The following is a 16,158-nucleotide window of genomic DNA, read 5'->3' on the forward strand; positions in this document are numbered from 1 at the left end:
TGTGGTTTATAGACCAGCGTCATGGAAACCGCTAGGGAGCCTGTTAGAAATACAGAATCTTGGGCACTGTGGCAAAGTTATTGAGCCAGAGTCTGCATGTTAACAAGACCGCCAGCTGATTCGTGGACACATTAAAGACAGAGGGATGAAGCACTAATGTGGAGCAGTGTTTCTCAAACTTTCCAGCATATTGAATTCACATGGTAACTTCTAAAACTCTTACGCCCAGGTTCCATCCTAGGCCAATTAAGTCAGAAGGTCTCGAGATAAGATTCACGCACCTTCACTTCCTAACCTGTGATAAAATATCCAGGACATAAAATTCACCCTTTATTCACAACCAAAAATCCAGGTCGGTGGCGCAGAACCCCCTCAAGGTGTTGCCCCGCCATCACACCGTACCTCTGCAGAAAGAACCCTTTCGTCTTCTGAAACTCTATCGTCATCAAACACTAGTTCCCCCTGCTTCTTCTCCACGGCATCTACCTTCTGTCCATGTGTCCGGCTCCTCCTGGTCCCTCAAACAAATGGAATCTCACAGTTTGTCCTCCTATGACTTCTTTACTTTACCTGCTAAAATATCTTCAGGCTTTATCCACACTGTAGCATGCGCCAGAACTGCCTTGCTGAATAACACCCTACTGCTGGTGTGTACCATGTCTTCTTCATATGTTCACAGACACTTGGGTGACTTTCATCTTTCGACTGTTGTGATTACTACTGCTGCTATGTACCTAGATACTCAGATATCTATGTCTCCTGAATTTTCCCAGAATCCTTTGCTCTCACTCTTCCACTAAGCAGCCTCGGGTGACCTGTGAAAGGAGTTCATTACTCCCTTGGTGCAGAAAACACCACAAAGTCATACACGTCAAGAGGTCCACATCTTTGTGTTCTGTTTAGGAACAACTGTCAGACTGCCCAGACCTGAATCAGGGTGTGCGTATATCCTCAAAGTCATCAAGCATCTGAAAGACACTCTACACAAACAGAATCATCCAGAGCTTCAACGGTGAAGTCCGTATGCCCCGCCACACGGTGACTATGGACAAGGCTGATGGCCCAAAAAAGAGAACTGAGTTCTGCTGCACAGGCTTAAAAATGCCGAACTTGAGAGGTTAGATGTGGATTCTGTAACCATTCAACATGTTTGGGTGAGCAGAGCACCCAAGGCGGGCCACCAGACCTCCAGAACTCGTTAGTCTACTCATGAGCTCCCCTGCCACATGGAGACTCTTCTCACAGAAAAGGAACGAATTGTTGCTAAGTCAGAAGGGGGGTGCACAGAAGAAAAAGATAGCCCGGCATAAAATAAATGCCAACAAGTTTTTAAAAATCTTTCTTCTTTCAGTTTGGGGGTACACAGTCAGAGGTGGAATTTCTAGATCATTCTATCGTGAGGTTTTTGAGGAGCCACCACACCGTCTTCTGACACAACTGTACCGTTCCCTGCATGCCAGCAATGCACAGGGTCCCAGGCCCTCCACATCCTCACCATCGTCTGTTAGCTTATGGAATTTTATTATTGCTGTAGTGGTTCCAGTAAGGGTGAAGTATGTCATTGTGGTTTTGATCAACATTTGCTATATAATTAGTGGACTTTCATGCTTTTGTGGGCCGTGCACATCTCTGAGAAGTGTCTGTCCAAGTCCTGTACCCACTTTGAATCAGGGCTTTTCTTTTTCTTTTCTTCTCTTTTCTTTTTTTTTTTTTTGTTACTGTGTTAGGAGTGTTTTATTGATGTACTATGGCTATCAATATCTTATCAGATGTGTATGATTGGCAAATATTTACACTTACTCTGTGGTTGACTTTTCATTCTTTGGGTGGTATTCTTTGACATACAGAAGTTTCTAATTTTGATATAACCCATCTTATCTAATATTCCTTTTGTCTTCTGTGCTCCTGGTGTCTTATCTAAGAAATCGTGGTCAGGCGCGGGGATTTTCTAAAGCTCCCCAAGTGATTTCAATATAGCCAAGATTGTGCAATGTTCCTTAAATTTTAACATGCATGCAAATCACCCGAAATCTTGTTAGAATAGATATTCTGATTCATTAAGTCTGGGGTGGGACCCAACGTGCTGCATTTCTAATAGACTCCTAAGTGATCCTTCTGCTACTCTGTGGACTACTCTGAGGAGCCAACATCTAAAGGAGCATGGCAGCCTCCACCCAAGTCCTGAGAAAAGTTAGTTGCTATAGTTCCTCAATAGCTACCACTGTTTGCTGATCCACCATCAGGATAGCCCAGTACTTAACCATCTTACTTCCCAAAGGTGGTCCTGAGCACCCCAATGGTGGCTGTATGGGGTACCTTTGGCATGGCAGAGGAATTAAACCTAAGGACACAAACTCTTAGCCTGACTCTTCAGCATATGCCTCTACGTGAAGTGATCCACTCACTGGTCCACTCTGTTCAGAAAATATGGGATCTATGTTATTAATAGTATACTCCTCACCACCCTGGAGAAAAATATTGGAGGATATAAAAATATCTGTTTTCTTTAAAGTGGGTTTAATGTCCTTGGGAAGGAGCCGTGCAGACTGATACGAGGTTTGCAGAAGCAGTTGCAGGACATGGGGCGGAGGCTTCTGAATATTTCCTTTAAAAATATTCTTTTCACCCATCATAGAATTTTGGAGCCAAAAAGGCTCCTTAGAGGTCTCTTCTAAAACCTGTACTTCAAAGGAGAGAGCTGGAACCTGTGATACTGGAACTTGTCAAGATCTCCAATACTGAGGTCAATCAACCCGTTGCCCTTCTAGGGTCTGACCCCTGCTGTGTGATCCAAATTACAGCTGTAAAGCCTGAGAGGAGCTGACGGGCTTCTAGAAGGCAACTCTCATTGCAGGAGTTGTAAGCTCAACCCAGCCACTGCCAATCCAGCTAGATTTATCTTTTGTTGTGGAAATTGTTTTAACTATGTAAAGACGTGTTACATTTGTTTGTTTATGCTGTGGGATATTTCTTTAGCCGTGCAGAGGTGCGTTATATTTGTTTATGCTGCATTTGTTTAATTATGAAAAGATGTGTTTCTCTTTCACCTTGCATGCCTAAGGCACCTGATTGGTCTAATAAAGAACTGAATGGCCAATAGTGAGGCAGAGAGAGGGATAGGTGGGACTGGTAGGCAGAGAGAACAAATAGGAGAAGAAATCTAGGCTGAAGAAGAGAGGGAGGAGAGAACGAGGGAGAAAGTGAGGGACCCACCTAGGGCCAGAAGTCAGGTAGCTGCCAGGCAGACATAGAGACAGCGGGGGAGAAAGAAAGAGACAGACAGAGAGAGAGAGAGAGAGAGAGAGAGAGAGAGAGAGAGAGAGAGAGAGAGAGGTAAAAAGCCGCAAGGCAAAACATAGATAAAGAGAAACAGATTAAAATAAGAGCCAAGCTAAGATCAAGCATTTGAAATTTATAATAAGTCTGTGTGTCATGATTTGGGATCTGGTTGGTGACCCAAAAGAAAAAGGCTGGCACAGTTTTCAAGTTGGAGCTCACTATTGTCTCTTCAATAGAGGTCATACTATCAATAAATGAAATAAAAGTCCAGTAACCTTCAGGTCCATGCTACATTTCATTATGTTCACCCTGCCTATTAAACACTCTTTATCTACCCCATGGCTACTTATAAAGATGGCTGTGGGTTTCTTTATCAAACCAAATCTCCTGCAACATTGAAGAACTGTGATAATGTGTTGTCTTCAGTGAGTCGACAGCCCAGTAGAAAGACACTGTCTTAGCTAGAGTACTCTTAATTTGGAATGACCTCCTTTGATATCATGACTCTGAACTCGTGCACTTTGAACACACTACAAGCACCTCCTTTAAGGATGGATCCTACATAGTTTCTGCCCTGCAAAGGAACTCTGCCCCTGCATTTCTCTACAGCAAGACATCAGGGAGGTTTTGGATTTTGTTTGGATCTAAAGGCAGTGCTTGGACCCCCGTTTTGGCCTCTGGGCCCTTGACCTGGAGCACAAGCTCATTTGCTGGCAGGAGCATCTGTCTCCATACGGGGAGACAGTCTTCAGATCTCCTTTGCTCTTCCCTCATTAAGATGTCAGTCCGGCTCAGCCTTGTTCTCTGCTGCCAGATGCGCTGACAAGCAAGCAGCCAAGTTCTAGCAGGAGGAGCTTTGCTGCCTTCTGAAGGCAGGAGGGTAGCGCTTTCCTAGTGGGTTAGACCTGCGCAGGCTTTCTGGAATTCCAAGAGAGTCTCTGGGACACTCTGTGAGGTCCAGTGCTCTGCCTACGGCAGAGTCTTAGAGCAGTGCTGTCTCCAGCATTCGAAATGCCTTCTGCTCTAGCTCAGAGCAGGTGGGGTTCTTCTACCGCCCCGGCCATTCTCAGCTGTCTTCTGGGTGAGTGCCCCTGGCTCCCATGGCCCCAGGCAGCTTGGCAACACCCTGAGTTATGTTAGAGATATTATAATGAATTATACAATGCATTATACATAATTAATTTATAATAAAACACGCATGCAATGGTTTAATTTCTCCAAGTGAATGATGTGCTACCCGCCAGACCTCGCTGGAATGCATCCCTTCACTGCCTCTTCGTCTGGAGGCAATGACCACCAGCCCTTGGGAGGAATCTTGGCTTGGGGAACCTGCCAGACTATCTCTTGGGTATGTCCCACAGGAGAGCCATCCTTCACCACCTCTGTTGTTACTCTAGGTTCAGCAACCTGTGGGGGTCTTGCCCCCACCTCTGCATTGAGGTCTCTTCATCCTCCCAGAGTATCGGAGATCCTTCCTTCTCTCTTTTCTTTATTCCTTCCTCAAATACATACAGGCTGCTCATTTGCACCTTGCCCTTAGCTTGGTGCATGTCAGATAAATAAAACAAATATCCATGCTGAAGTGGATCTTGTACTGCAGCAGAGGGCGGCCGGCAGTAACTAAGTGTGACGCGTAGTAAATCCTGTTGCGTGTAGTGCAGTGGTAAGTGCTGCAGAAGAGGAGAAAACCCAGGGCCCCACTGTGGCAGACGCAGGTTGTAGTTTTACACAGGATAGCAGAGGTGGCGTTCCTAAAACGCAGAGGCCCTTCAGTCACAAAGGTAGGGGAGAATGCCCCCACGGCCTCCCTGGGGCTGAATTCGTCTGACTACTTCGCTCTGGGACCTTTCAGTAAAGTTTGTAACTTTTGCTTTCAGATGTTCAGGATGTCTTTGCTCCTGCTGCCGCTGTGGTTTCTGCCTCTCGCTGGGGGATCCCAGAGGGCTGAGCCCATGTTCACTGCAGTCACCAACTCCGTTCTGCCCCCCGACTATGACAGCAACCCCACCCAGCTCAACTACGGGGTGGCAGTGACGGATGTGGACCACGATGGGGACTTCGAGATCGTCGTGGCAGGGTAAGTGCCTCCCACCCTGGCTTTGACAGATATATTAATCAGCTTTTGCCGTGATACATTTGCGTGACAGTAACTGCAAAACACCGTGCAGTGACCAATGCCTGTTCTCACTGGGCTCTGCTGTCCTTTGTGGTCAGCACCAACTTGGTGGGCTGAGCTGCAGTTCTGGGGTCCCATGGCTTTGCCCTTTGCTACAGCAGGGGCTTGAGACACATGGCAGCTTCGAAGAAAGCCATAGAATCTGCAAGATTTCAGGACATCAGCCTCCTTGGTCATGCCGGTATTACTTCCTCCCCAGCGAGGTTCAACACGGGCAGGACATAAAAGTGTTAGTCCGTAGAAGGGGTTGCTGCATGCTCACTGACTCCCACGGCACTTTATATAAGCCTAAGGAAACGTTAATTACCCATTTCAGAGAAGAGTGAAGCTGAAAATCAAGAGGGACAGTGAAGCCTCCCCTGGCTAGGCATGCTGCCTGCTGCTGCTCTTGCTCCTCCTCCGAAAAAGGAACATTGTGTTGTCTCTAGAGAAGCAGAGACTTCAGATGGCTTGAGATGGTGCCCTAGGTGTATAGCTGTCTAGTTGCATGACCTTGAGATTCCCATACATCACCTGGAAGGGAGGGATCGCTGTAATGACTTGTCCTGAAGCCTCACTCAGCTATTGCACATGATAGTGTGTTGTAAGTTCTGCCAATCACCACGGATAATTGTTATTTATGGAACATCAGTGTGTGCCAGGCTCTATACATCGTATTTCACATTCATCTCCTTTATCCTCCCGACAACACTATCATCCCCATTCAGAGGTGAAGAATTGAAAAGGTGGGAAGTAGGGAAGGGAGCTTAGCTGGAGACGCTTGTCCACTGTGCATGACACTCGGGGTTCAGTCCCCACCCCCCGCCACATATTGATGGTACACACCTGGGATTCCAGCACTTGAGGAGCGCTAGAGACTCTGCCTCAGAAAATCAAACAAAAGACAATAATTAGCTTTCTTTGTGTAGCGTAAATAAACAGTTAAATGGATGGATGGGTCAGGATTTGAATCCTAAGGTATCCTAGAGTTAACAAGCTATACCATACAAAGCTTAGTCATCACTTCACCAAAAATCAGTCAGTAATAAAAGTATTGCAGGGGCTTCTGCCTAGTTCTAGGAGGTCTGAGCTTTTTTTTTTTTTTGGTAACGTAGAACAAAGTACCTAATGGGTGATGGTATTTGTAGCCGTCATATGCAACAGTAAAAAGTGTGGGTCTTAGACACAGACCATTGGGTTTAAACATTTTGTGAAAGGGTCTCAAGTATTCCAGGCTAGTTTTGAACTTGCCGTGTAGCTGAGGCTAGCCCTTAGCTCCTCTTACCTCCACCTCCCCAGTGCTAGTATTACAGGCATGTATGTCACAACTCACAGTGAAGAGCTGGTTTTAGGTTTTGCCATATTCACCCCAACAGCTCCCAATCTTTGTGCCCCAGCTCTTTGTTCTTCATCTGTAAAATAGAGGCACTGACCGCTACCCTACCCACCTACCGGGACTAAGCTCAGAGTTGGCGATGAAGATATATAGAAAAGTTAGTTTTAAAGGGATTTTTTTTTCTCATTCATTTTTTTTTCTTCCCTGAGAAGATGTGAGCCACTCAGTGCTAGAGCTTCTGGATGCTTGTTAGGTGGTGTTTCCCAGTGTGGTGTTTATTAGGCACATGTGACAATGAAGACTTGAAGTATGGCCAATTTGGTTAGAGAACTGAATTCCATCTTTCCCACCTTTTTCAGACACAGTGTTTTGCTGTGTATCCTGGGCTGGCCCAAAGCCTGCAATACCTTGGTACTGGGTTTACAGACATGCCCCATCATGCCCAGTTCGGGGAACTGAATTTCTAATTCTGATCAAACAGCCGCATTTCAAGCAGGCAGCTCAGTTCTGCTTAAAGAGCAGAAAATGATAGAACAGTGCAAATATGGAGGGCCCCAGGGCATCTCTTCTCCTGTGGTGAGGTGGGGAGCCCTGTGGCTCACCTGTGCCCCGCCTGCAATGCCCCATTGTCCCCTGAAGCTTAACCAGGGAGAAGCTGAGCCACACCCAGTGTAATCCCCAGAGCCCCGTGCTGCCCTGAGATGCTCTCGTTGACTCCTGATAGGTGAGCCCAGTCTTCCCCTGTGGACCCTGGGGACAGATGACAGAGTATGCCGGAGAACAGCCCTTCCCTCCTCCTGACCCTCCCCACCCCTAAGCATCATGGGCATGCTCTCTGTTCAAATAAGACCCTGGTGTGAACTCATAGTCTTACAAGCTAATATGGGAAAGAACATATTAAGGCCCGCACTGTGAACAGAAAGTCTTCTCACCCCCTGTCCCCTCTGGGGACTACTGACAGGTGCTGCCAGGCTCCACAGGTGGAAAGTCTCTCGCTGTCTCCACAGGGAGGTTGTCTCTGGCCTCAGTATCTCATGTCCCCCATATCTGTCCAGTGTTCCCTCCACCCTGTACCCGCTCTGCACGGTCACTTCAGGAGACCTTTGTTGTCCTCCTGTGGTCCCCACAGGGGGGTGAAATATGCCTTGAAGAGCAAGGCACTCCACAGGGACAGGTGCAAGGGCCTCTCTGGCTTCCTTTCATTCTGCCTCTTCTCTGGTCCCTCTCTCTGAGGCATGCTGACACAGTAGTCCAGCCTGCACACCCTGCTCCTGGTTCATCTTCCCCCTGCAAAACCAGCAGGTAACAGGAAGACTCTTGCCCCCAGGCTCATCCTGACGCCGTCTGGAAAGGGGGGAAAGTGTGATGGTACAGATATCAGTGTCTCTGTCTTTACCAGGTCAAAGGTAGTGCTCGTGCCCCCATACACCCATTGGGTTGCATCCCCAAGCCCTAGCTTAAATATGGCTTCTCGGCATCTCCATTCCACACATCCCTCCAGGTGCAGGGAGTTGCCCCTGCATTTCCTGAGCATCCAGCATCTTCCTTCTGAGCAATGACTGTATATTTCATCTTCCTCTTCCCAAGACCTTGTTTCTTCCACTGAGCTCAAGAACTTTGCTTTTGTGTCCTCTAAGGCTGAGAAACTAGGCTGTCACTAATAGTCATTGGAGAGTAGGTGATACGCCCTGTCCAGCTTGCCACAGGCTCGGGTCCAGTAGGCTGAGGGAATTACCCTTTGGAAACAAGGCCTGGATCATACAGTCTCTCCCTCTCTCCCAGGCAGCTACTGAGTAGCCGGAGCTTCTGTGTGTCATCCTGAAAGACGTATCTGTTGCTCACCCAAAGGAAAAAGACTCACAGGAGGAATAGGAGAAGTAAAAAGGGAGAAATCAGGCACCCTCCCAGCTCCAGGTCAGGGCTTCTTTGTGGCTGTTGCAAAGAATTGTGAATTCTTGGAGCATCAGAAAGACACGTTCTAATTTAAGTACCCACATCCATTCCAAAGGCAAATACAACTTTTATTATCTTCAGCTCAGGATGATTTGTCATTGTCTTCTCCTTTGGGCTGGATAACCAAGAGTTGACTACACAGGCGTATTTAAATCAGGACCTTGAGAGGTCATTTGGTCCACCTCTTGCCTCCCAACAAGGCCAGTCCTGTTGAGTGTGGATTCTCCGCATACTGAGCCTGAGCACCATCCAAGGGAATCTGATCCTTCTGCAACCCAGCTCCGTTACTTAAATCAGAAGCAATTTGACTAATCTGAATCCCTCACAGAAGAGCTTAATAGGCCATTTCCTTTCGCTTTTGTTTCGTGGCCGCCTTGAAGACACAAAGCCACCATTCTTTCCCCGTAAAGACAGCCAGGATCCCTGCCCTGCCTCTCATCCTGCTGACTCCTTGGCAGCGGCTCTGATTTAGACTCTTACCCTTTCATCTGCCCTGCAACCATATTACATTCTGCTTTCTGCTCTGTCTGATTGTAGGCTTTCTGTTTAAGAAGCCTGTTGCGGGAGTTGGTATTTCTAAAAATTGACTTGGAATGCCTTTACCTGGGGCACCTGGGTCTTGGTGGTGGCAGGCCCACCCATTATCGTACAGATCTTTTTATGAGCTGATCCCTGGATGTGTTTACTTTTGCAACCCCTGGGATAATGACCAGCTCTTTGGTCCATAAGGCATCTAGTACTTGAAGTTGCCTTGAATTTGTTGACCTTGTGTGTCTGACCAGAACCCTGTTACTTTGAGTATTTACTCTTTGAATAGGTTTGTTTTGCTTTGCTTTTTCAGTATCCTCGTTCTGGCTATTGACAGCATTGATTTTGCACATGTCGCGGGTGGGTTTGTGTTGTGTTTCGGATTCTCGAGTTAATTGTGATGGAAGGCGTGTGCGTGCTTCTGACTCTGGGAGGAGCAGAAAATGACCGCCCTTTGTTCTGCGGGGATGGGGGAGGGAAGGGGCGGCTCACCGCTCCTCCGCCACAGCTGGGCGAGTGCCTGCGCATATGGAGGGCTTATCTGCTAACCGGTAGGTGCGTGATTGAGGTCTGCGGATAGCTGCCTCCCTGCCGGGTGAGGGGAGGATTTTATCACCCCCAGAGAAGGCAGTACACGCACGGACCATTGAGGGTCTTTGGGACTGTTCCCTGGGCAAATGGAAAGCCCAGTGGCTTCCCCTTTTCTCAGTGGAACTAAACACCCAATCTCCAGTCTCACAGGGTCTGGAGAGGAATTCCTGTTGGTGTCAGCCGCGCAATCCCTTACAACAGCAGCGCTGTAAGGGCTATCCCTGTAGCTCTGAGATAACCCCTCTGCCCTCTCAGTTTCCAGCAGGAGCTGGCTCCAGTGGTGAGACTGTGGTGGTTGTAAAGTTTAAACCATGATTTAGATCAGTTTTTCTACACAAAGAGCATTCATTTGGCAAAACCTTAGCATGTTCTTCACACTCGGGAGGATTTCATTTAAAGGATGCTGCAGATTGTGAAGCCGCGTTTTGTTTTTTTCCCCTCTCAATTTTGCAACTATGTCAGGAAACTTTTTTAATTTACTAAAGCTAATTGAATTATTTAAAAGGCAAACTGTATTCAATTACCTGATTAATCATGATCATATAGGAGATACCATTAAAAATAATAGGAGCAATGAAAAAGAATGGGATATTTATCTATGATTTAACCAAATCAGCACTTACCATGGTATTATAACGGTAGGCAGATATGTGTGGTTGTTGTGCATACATATGCATTCTACGAATAGACAGCTGCCATAAATAATAGGTTCCGTGTGCATAGAAATGCATTTAGATTTATGTACTGTGTTAAAACACATGTCTACATGTATACAGATGCACACACAGCTACACATGCTTTTAACAAAACAGGAATAAGCATGTTTGAACTTTCAATTCCCCTTCTTTTTTAATAATACCATTTCAGGGCTGGGGAGACAGGCCGACTGGTAAAGTCCTTGTCTTGAAGCATGAGGCTCTGCATCTGATTTCCAAAACCCAGGCAAAAAGTGCTGGTATTGTGGAAATGCTCTTGAGCCCAGAGCTGGGAAGGCAGAGACAGGCAGATCTTTGGGGCTCACTGACGGACCGACCTAGCCTACATTTTGAGTTCTAACCCAGTGAGAGACTCAATCTCAAAAGCAGGGTGCCTGGTGCCTGAGGAGAATGCTGGAGACTGTTTTGACCTCGAATACATTCTGACACATATGCATATGTACTTGCACACACATCTGGACCCGCACACACATGAGCATTATTATATACACACAGAAGTAATACCAACACTTTCATAAATTTGGTCAACAGTTTTGATGGTATCTTAAAACATTACGTCACTCCACTTGGTTTCTGTGTATGTGTGTGTGATGTACTGTTTGTATGTGTCATTGCACTCGAGTGTAGCCGCACATGTCTGACGTGAGCATGCAGAGGTGAGGGGGTCATATGAGGTGTCTTCTTTGATTGTTCCCATCCTATTTATTTAGTTTTGAGACAGGGTCTTCACTGAATCTGGCTGTCACTGTTCTGGCCAGGCCGACTGGCCAGTAAGTTCCAGGAATCTACGTGCTCCCCCGCTCAGAAGCTGGAGTTACAGACCCTGCTGCTGTGGGTTCCGAGAACCCAAACTCAGATCCTCGTACTTGTGTGGCAAGCATTTGATCAGCTGAGCTGCCACCTGTCCCCAGTTTCTTTTTCTATGGCAAAGTATGTTTCTCTTTCAATTACACTTAAATGTATTTCATTGCAAAGAAAATCAGACAATATAGATAAAGATAAAATCCATCTTCTCCAACCCTTGTCCCCTACTCGAAGCCCATCCTAGTTACTCTCAGAGGAACGATGGTTTCTAGGTTGTTTCTAGATAGTAATCAATGTGTTATAGATGGATGGATAGATAGACTATATCAATTCCATATATATGAAAACACATACATCATTTTGGGAGCAGTCACTGTAATACATATTGTCACACTTGTTTTTCACTGTGTAACATGTTCAAACACGTACATGTATCTTTTAAAAAGTTGTTAAGTGCAGATGTACATATACATTTCCTCGTTTTGGGTTTGTTTTTTTTGCGAGTGGGCTACCAGTTGTTTTTCATCTCTAACCATGACAGGCATTGATACACTGCATATCATGCTTACAGTGATACACAAACTTTTCTCTGTGGTAGATACCAAGAAGAAGCAACAATGCTGGCTTACGGAAATGTATGTTTTAAGGTTTAATGGTTATCACCAAACTGCCTCTGGTTTCGATCTTCCTCTATTTATTCGTAGGCTGTAAGCAAAAAGTAAGCTTGGGGATTATTTAGTTCAACAGCTCTTCGAGCCCCTATTACATGTACAACCACCCACGTCCCAGGATCTGAACTTTATCAATTTAGATTTAACAGTTACAAGAAAGAAAGAGGCTATTCTCCACCAGCAGAAGCTGCTGCTGCTAAAACCCAGGCAGAGGGACTTCAATACTTTCTAATTCAAACAGCAAAGAGGACTTCCTCTAAAACCTCCCCTGAGGGGGAAAGAAAAGTATTTTTTAAATGGGTCACCCTTAACCCTGAGACTCATTGTCATCAATATCACGGAAGAATGATCACGGGTGCTGAGTCTTCAGCTGTGGTATAGCCTGGTCGGCCTCTGCTGCTGAATACTGTAAGATCCTGTTGGAGCAGGAGCCAGGCCTTTCTACCCCATTCTTAACTTCCCTAAGAAGAGCTCTCAGCAGTGTGTGGCAGGCTTTCCAGAAATATCTCATTGCTTCATGCATGCCTCCTGCTCTGCAAGCCTGGGCAGCCACAAACAAGGACAGACGACGACAGACTCTGTTAACCATCAGAAGACCCAGGCCTCTATCCCCAGGCACAGCCATAGAAAGGGCTGCAGGAGTTACAGAAGGCCGAGCAACAGCCATCCGAAGAGACCTGTGCTCCAAACCCCAGAACCTATAAATATGGTTTTTACATGGGAGAGGCTCTTTGCAGATGTGATCACGTTAATGACCTTTAGATGGGGAAGTTACTCCCACGTAATTACAATGTTTCTAAACCGGAAAATGGGAGGTAGAAGAGGAGGTGAGAATAATCCCACGTAGGAATGGTTTGGCCTCCCTTCCTGGCTCTGGAGATAGAGGGAACGGCCAAGAGCCAGGAACATAGGTGCTACTGAGGAACAGGAAGTGAAGGAGCATCGCCGAGCATCCCTGGAAGGCAACAGCCTTGCCAACACTTCATTTTGGCCCAGTGAGACCAACATGGACTGTCTAATACACATGATGGTAAGATAATTTTTTCTGCTTTAAGCCATTAGGTTTGGGGTCATTTGTCACAGCAGTTACAGGAACCAAATACAGTGGGTAAAAGGTCAAGTGCTTGGTATCATTTTTCAAAGAGGTGTCTGCCATTACCTCAGAGAATTTTAACAGTTATATCTTTATAATTTCACCATAATAGAAATGTATCTCTCCAACAAATGCGTCTCTCAAAATCAGTGTCAGTTACCTGTCATGGAAACGTGTGGTTTTGAAAGAATTTTTTTTAATTAAAAAACTATTTATTATTCTAGGTAGGGGCATGCATACCATCTCGGCCACCATGGCGGTCAGAGGACAGTTTTTGGAGTCGTTTCTCCCCTTCCACCTTTATGTGGGTTCTGGGGGTTAAACTAAGTTTGCAGGGCCTACCTGTGGAGCCCCAAAACCACTTTGTTTCTTGAAGGCCCTCGGATTACCTCACCCTATCTCGCTGTTTGGTTCCTGGTGCTCCAATTGGCTGGAGGCAGAGAAGGGATTCAGGGGTAATGAACTCGCTGTCCTTAATGGGACAAACACACTCTAACTGGGAAGGATCCCAAGTAGCCAGTGTCACTCATGAGACAAAGTACCCCTGGAGGTCACCATCCAAGAGCTACAGGCACCTCTGGAGGTCAGAGGTCCTCCAGAGGCTCATGAAGCATCTGAGGGGCAGAGGATAGGTAGCCCGAGGGTCTCTTTGATGAGAGGACGTAGGCCTCTCAGGTCAAAGATAGTCACACGTACTTGTTGTCATTTATTTTAAAAGGCATAAATAAATTTTAAAAGGCATGTTAACAACAATTTAAAAAAACCCTGATTTTTGCAAAGAAATAAAGAGTTTTTATAAAAAGCCATTCAAAAATAGTAATATAATTAAGACACTAAAATTGCCTCTGCCACAAACGGCAAGGCTACTTTTAGTAACCTGAATTTTTCATCCATTCAGAAAGTCAGTGCCTCCCATCACTTGCCTTGAAGCCTCTCTTCTCCCCCTTTTTTAATCGTGGGCTGGCAGCCGAGGGCCTTCTTAGTGCCCCAGCTCCACTGCAAGGCAAAGGAGAACTGCAATGGCCGTTGGCAGCCCTGCATCACGGGCCTTCCAGGCTCACTTGGGCGAGGGAGGCCTATGACCCAGCCTTCCTCTCTGGGGCTTCCTTTGCACACCCCTTCTCTGAAGAACCCCTGACCTGGGAAGGAGGCAATTTTGCTGCTTTCTAAATACATGAAGATTTAAAGCCCCAGAAACAAGCACGCCTCCTTCTGAATTCCATCATGCTCTCCCTGGCTTGCTGGTGCCTTCCTGTAAACCAGTTTTGAAGGCAAAGCAGACACGACAGGGAATTTCTTCCTGTTTTAGCCACCACAGCGGCCCACACAAGGCACAACGTGTCATCGACTCCAAGTTACATTTTTCGTAATATCTCCAAAACTGGCATGAGACTTCCAATTGGCAGCTTGCATTGAATTGGCAGCTCTTACTTTTCTAAAGATACATGAAATAGCTGTGAGCCTTATCGTCAAATGAAGCCTCAGACTGGACTAAAACACCACACAGCCTGGGCGGTGGTGACACAGGCCTTTAATCCCAGCACTCGGGAGGCAGAAGCAGGCAGATCTCTGTGAGTTCAAAACCAGATTGGTCTATAAGAGCTAGTTTCAGGACAGGCTTCAAAGCTACAGAGAAACCCTGTCTCAAGGAAACAAAAACAAAAACAAACAAACAAAAAAGAAACAGACAAAAATCCCACACAGAACTGTCCCCACTTTGCAGATGAGGAAACTGAGCTCCCGCGATCTCAGGGTCATAGGGGTGGTGAAAGATGCAAGCACCATTCTCTACAAGTCCATCAGATCGCCAGTTCGTGGGTTGCCCAATCATAATCTTTATCAAACCCTTTCCTGCTTTTATTAATAACGGAGAAGCTTATTTTGCAGTGTTGTATGTGGTGGTCCATTTTGTTTTCTGAGTCTGTTAATTTTGTGTTCTATATGCTGGTGTGGATTTATTAGGTGCAGGTTTGCAACCCTCGTGTTTTCCTGGTGAGTGGATCCATCATTGTTATGAAGTGACTTCTTCATCCATGCCTAAACTGCACATTTGGCCTAACAGTATAGCTGGTGAATTTTCTTTTGGTTAGTGCATACCAGGTTCCCTTGTGTGGAAGTCAAATGTCCCCTACAGCCCCTGTGTTAAACACTTGTTCTAAGCTTGGCACTTTTTGGAGGTAATGGGAACTTTGAAACGTGTAACCTTTTAGGAGGTCATCCAGTCACTGGGGACGTGTCCCTAAAGCGGATGGTGGGGCCTCCAGCTTCCCCCTCTTCCCTCTTCTTCATGTCTCAGCCATAAGTCAGCAGGTCTGGTTTGACCATGCTTCCCCATGGTGTGCTGCCTCCCTGCAGGCCCAGGAGCAACAGGCGGACCCCTGAAACCTCTGAAGCTGTGAGCCCTAATAACGCTCCCATCAGTGGCTTCCCTCCGTCGTCATAGTGAGAGAAAACTATCTCACCAACTACACTGCGCTTCACACTTTGACTGTGCACATTTTATAGACTTTATGTGTGGTTTTTGTGTGTTTCTTTTCCGGGGCAGGTACTTCTGACTTGGGTTTTTAAACTGTTTGGTCACATCAGATTGTCTCTTATGAATTTAGTCTGCTTCTATATAATGGGAACATCAAGCTGTTTAGGCTTTGGGGCTTGTTTCTGTTATTTGTTCATTTCCATGTTTTTTAGAGCTGGTTTTCTTTTCTTTTCTTTTCTTTTTGTACTACTGTAGCTAGGTGAAGTGATGTTTGCATGCCTGTAATCTCAGCACTCAGAAAGCTGAGGCAAGAAGATTGGCCTGAGTTTGAAGCCACCCTGAGCTATACAGTAAGACTTTTAAAAAAATGTTTTATTTATTAAAGGCCTTTTAAAAATTGACAATAACAGAGGTTCTTGTTGGTTTTTTTTAAAAAATCTTTCATTTTTGCCTATTGATTTGGGGTTAATACCCTCTACTTCTGTTTTATTTGTGGTTTAGTTTGAAGTTTTATGATACATTTTAACTGTGCAGGCTCTAAAATTATCCCAACCTC

The 16,158-nt window shown here is 46.0% G+C and overlaps 1 protein-coding gene across 1 annotated transcript in view; it reads left to right on the plus strand.

Moving 5' to 3' along the window:
• The window catches only part of Crtac1 (cartilage acidic protein 1), a 140,907-nt gene that overhangs the window by 13,117 nt on the left and 111,632 nt on the right, over positions 1–16,158 (plus strand). Inside the window, exon 2 of the mRNA XM_057779491.1 lies at positions 5,157–5,356. Coding sequence (XP_057635474.1) covers positions 5,157–5,356 — 200 coding nt within the window. The remainder of the gene's footprint in view (positions 1–5,156; positions 5,357–16,158) is intronic.

This window comes from Chionomys nivalis, chromosome 8, assembly GCF_950005125.1.
Source record: "Chionomys nivalis chromosome 8, mChiNiv1.1, whole genome shotgun sequence".
In the NCBI taxonomy this organism is placed as follows: Eukaryota; Metazoa; Chordata; class Mammalia; order Rodentia; family Cricetidae; genus Chionomys; species Chionomys nivalis.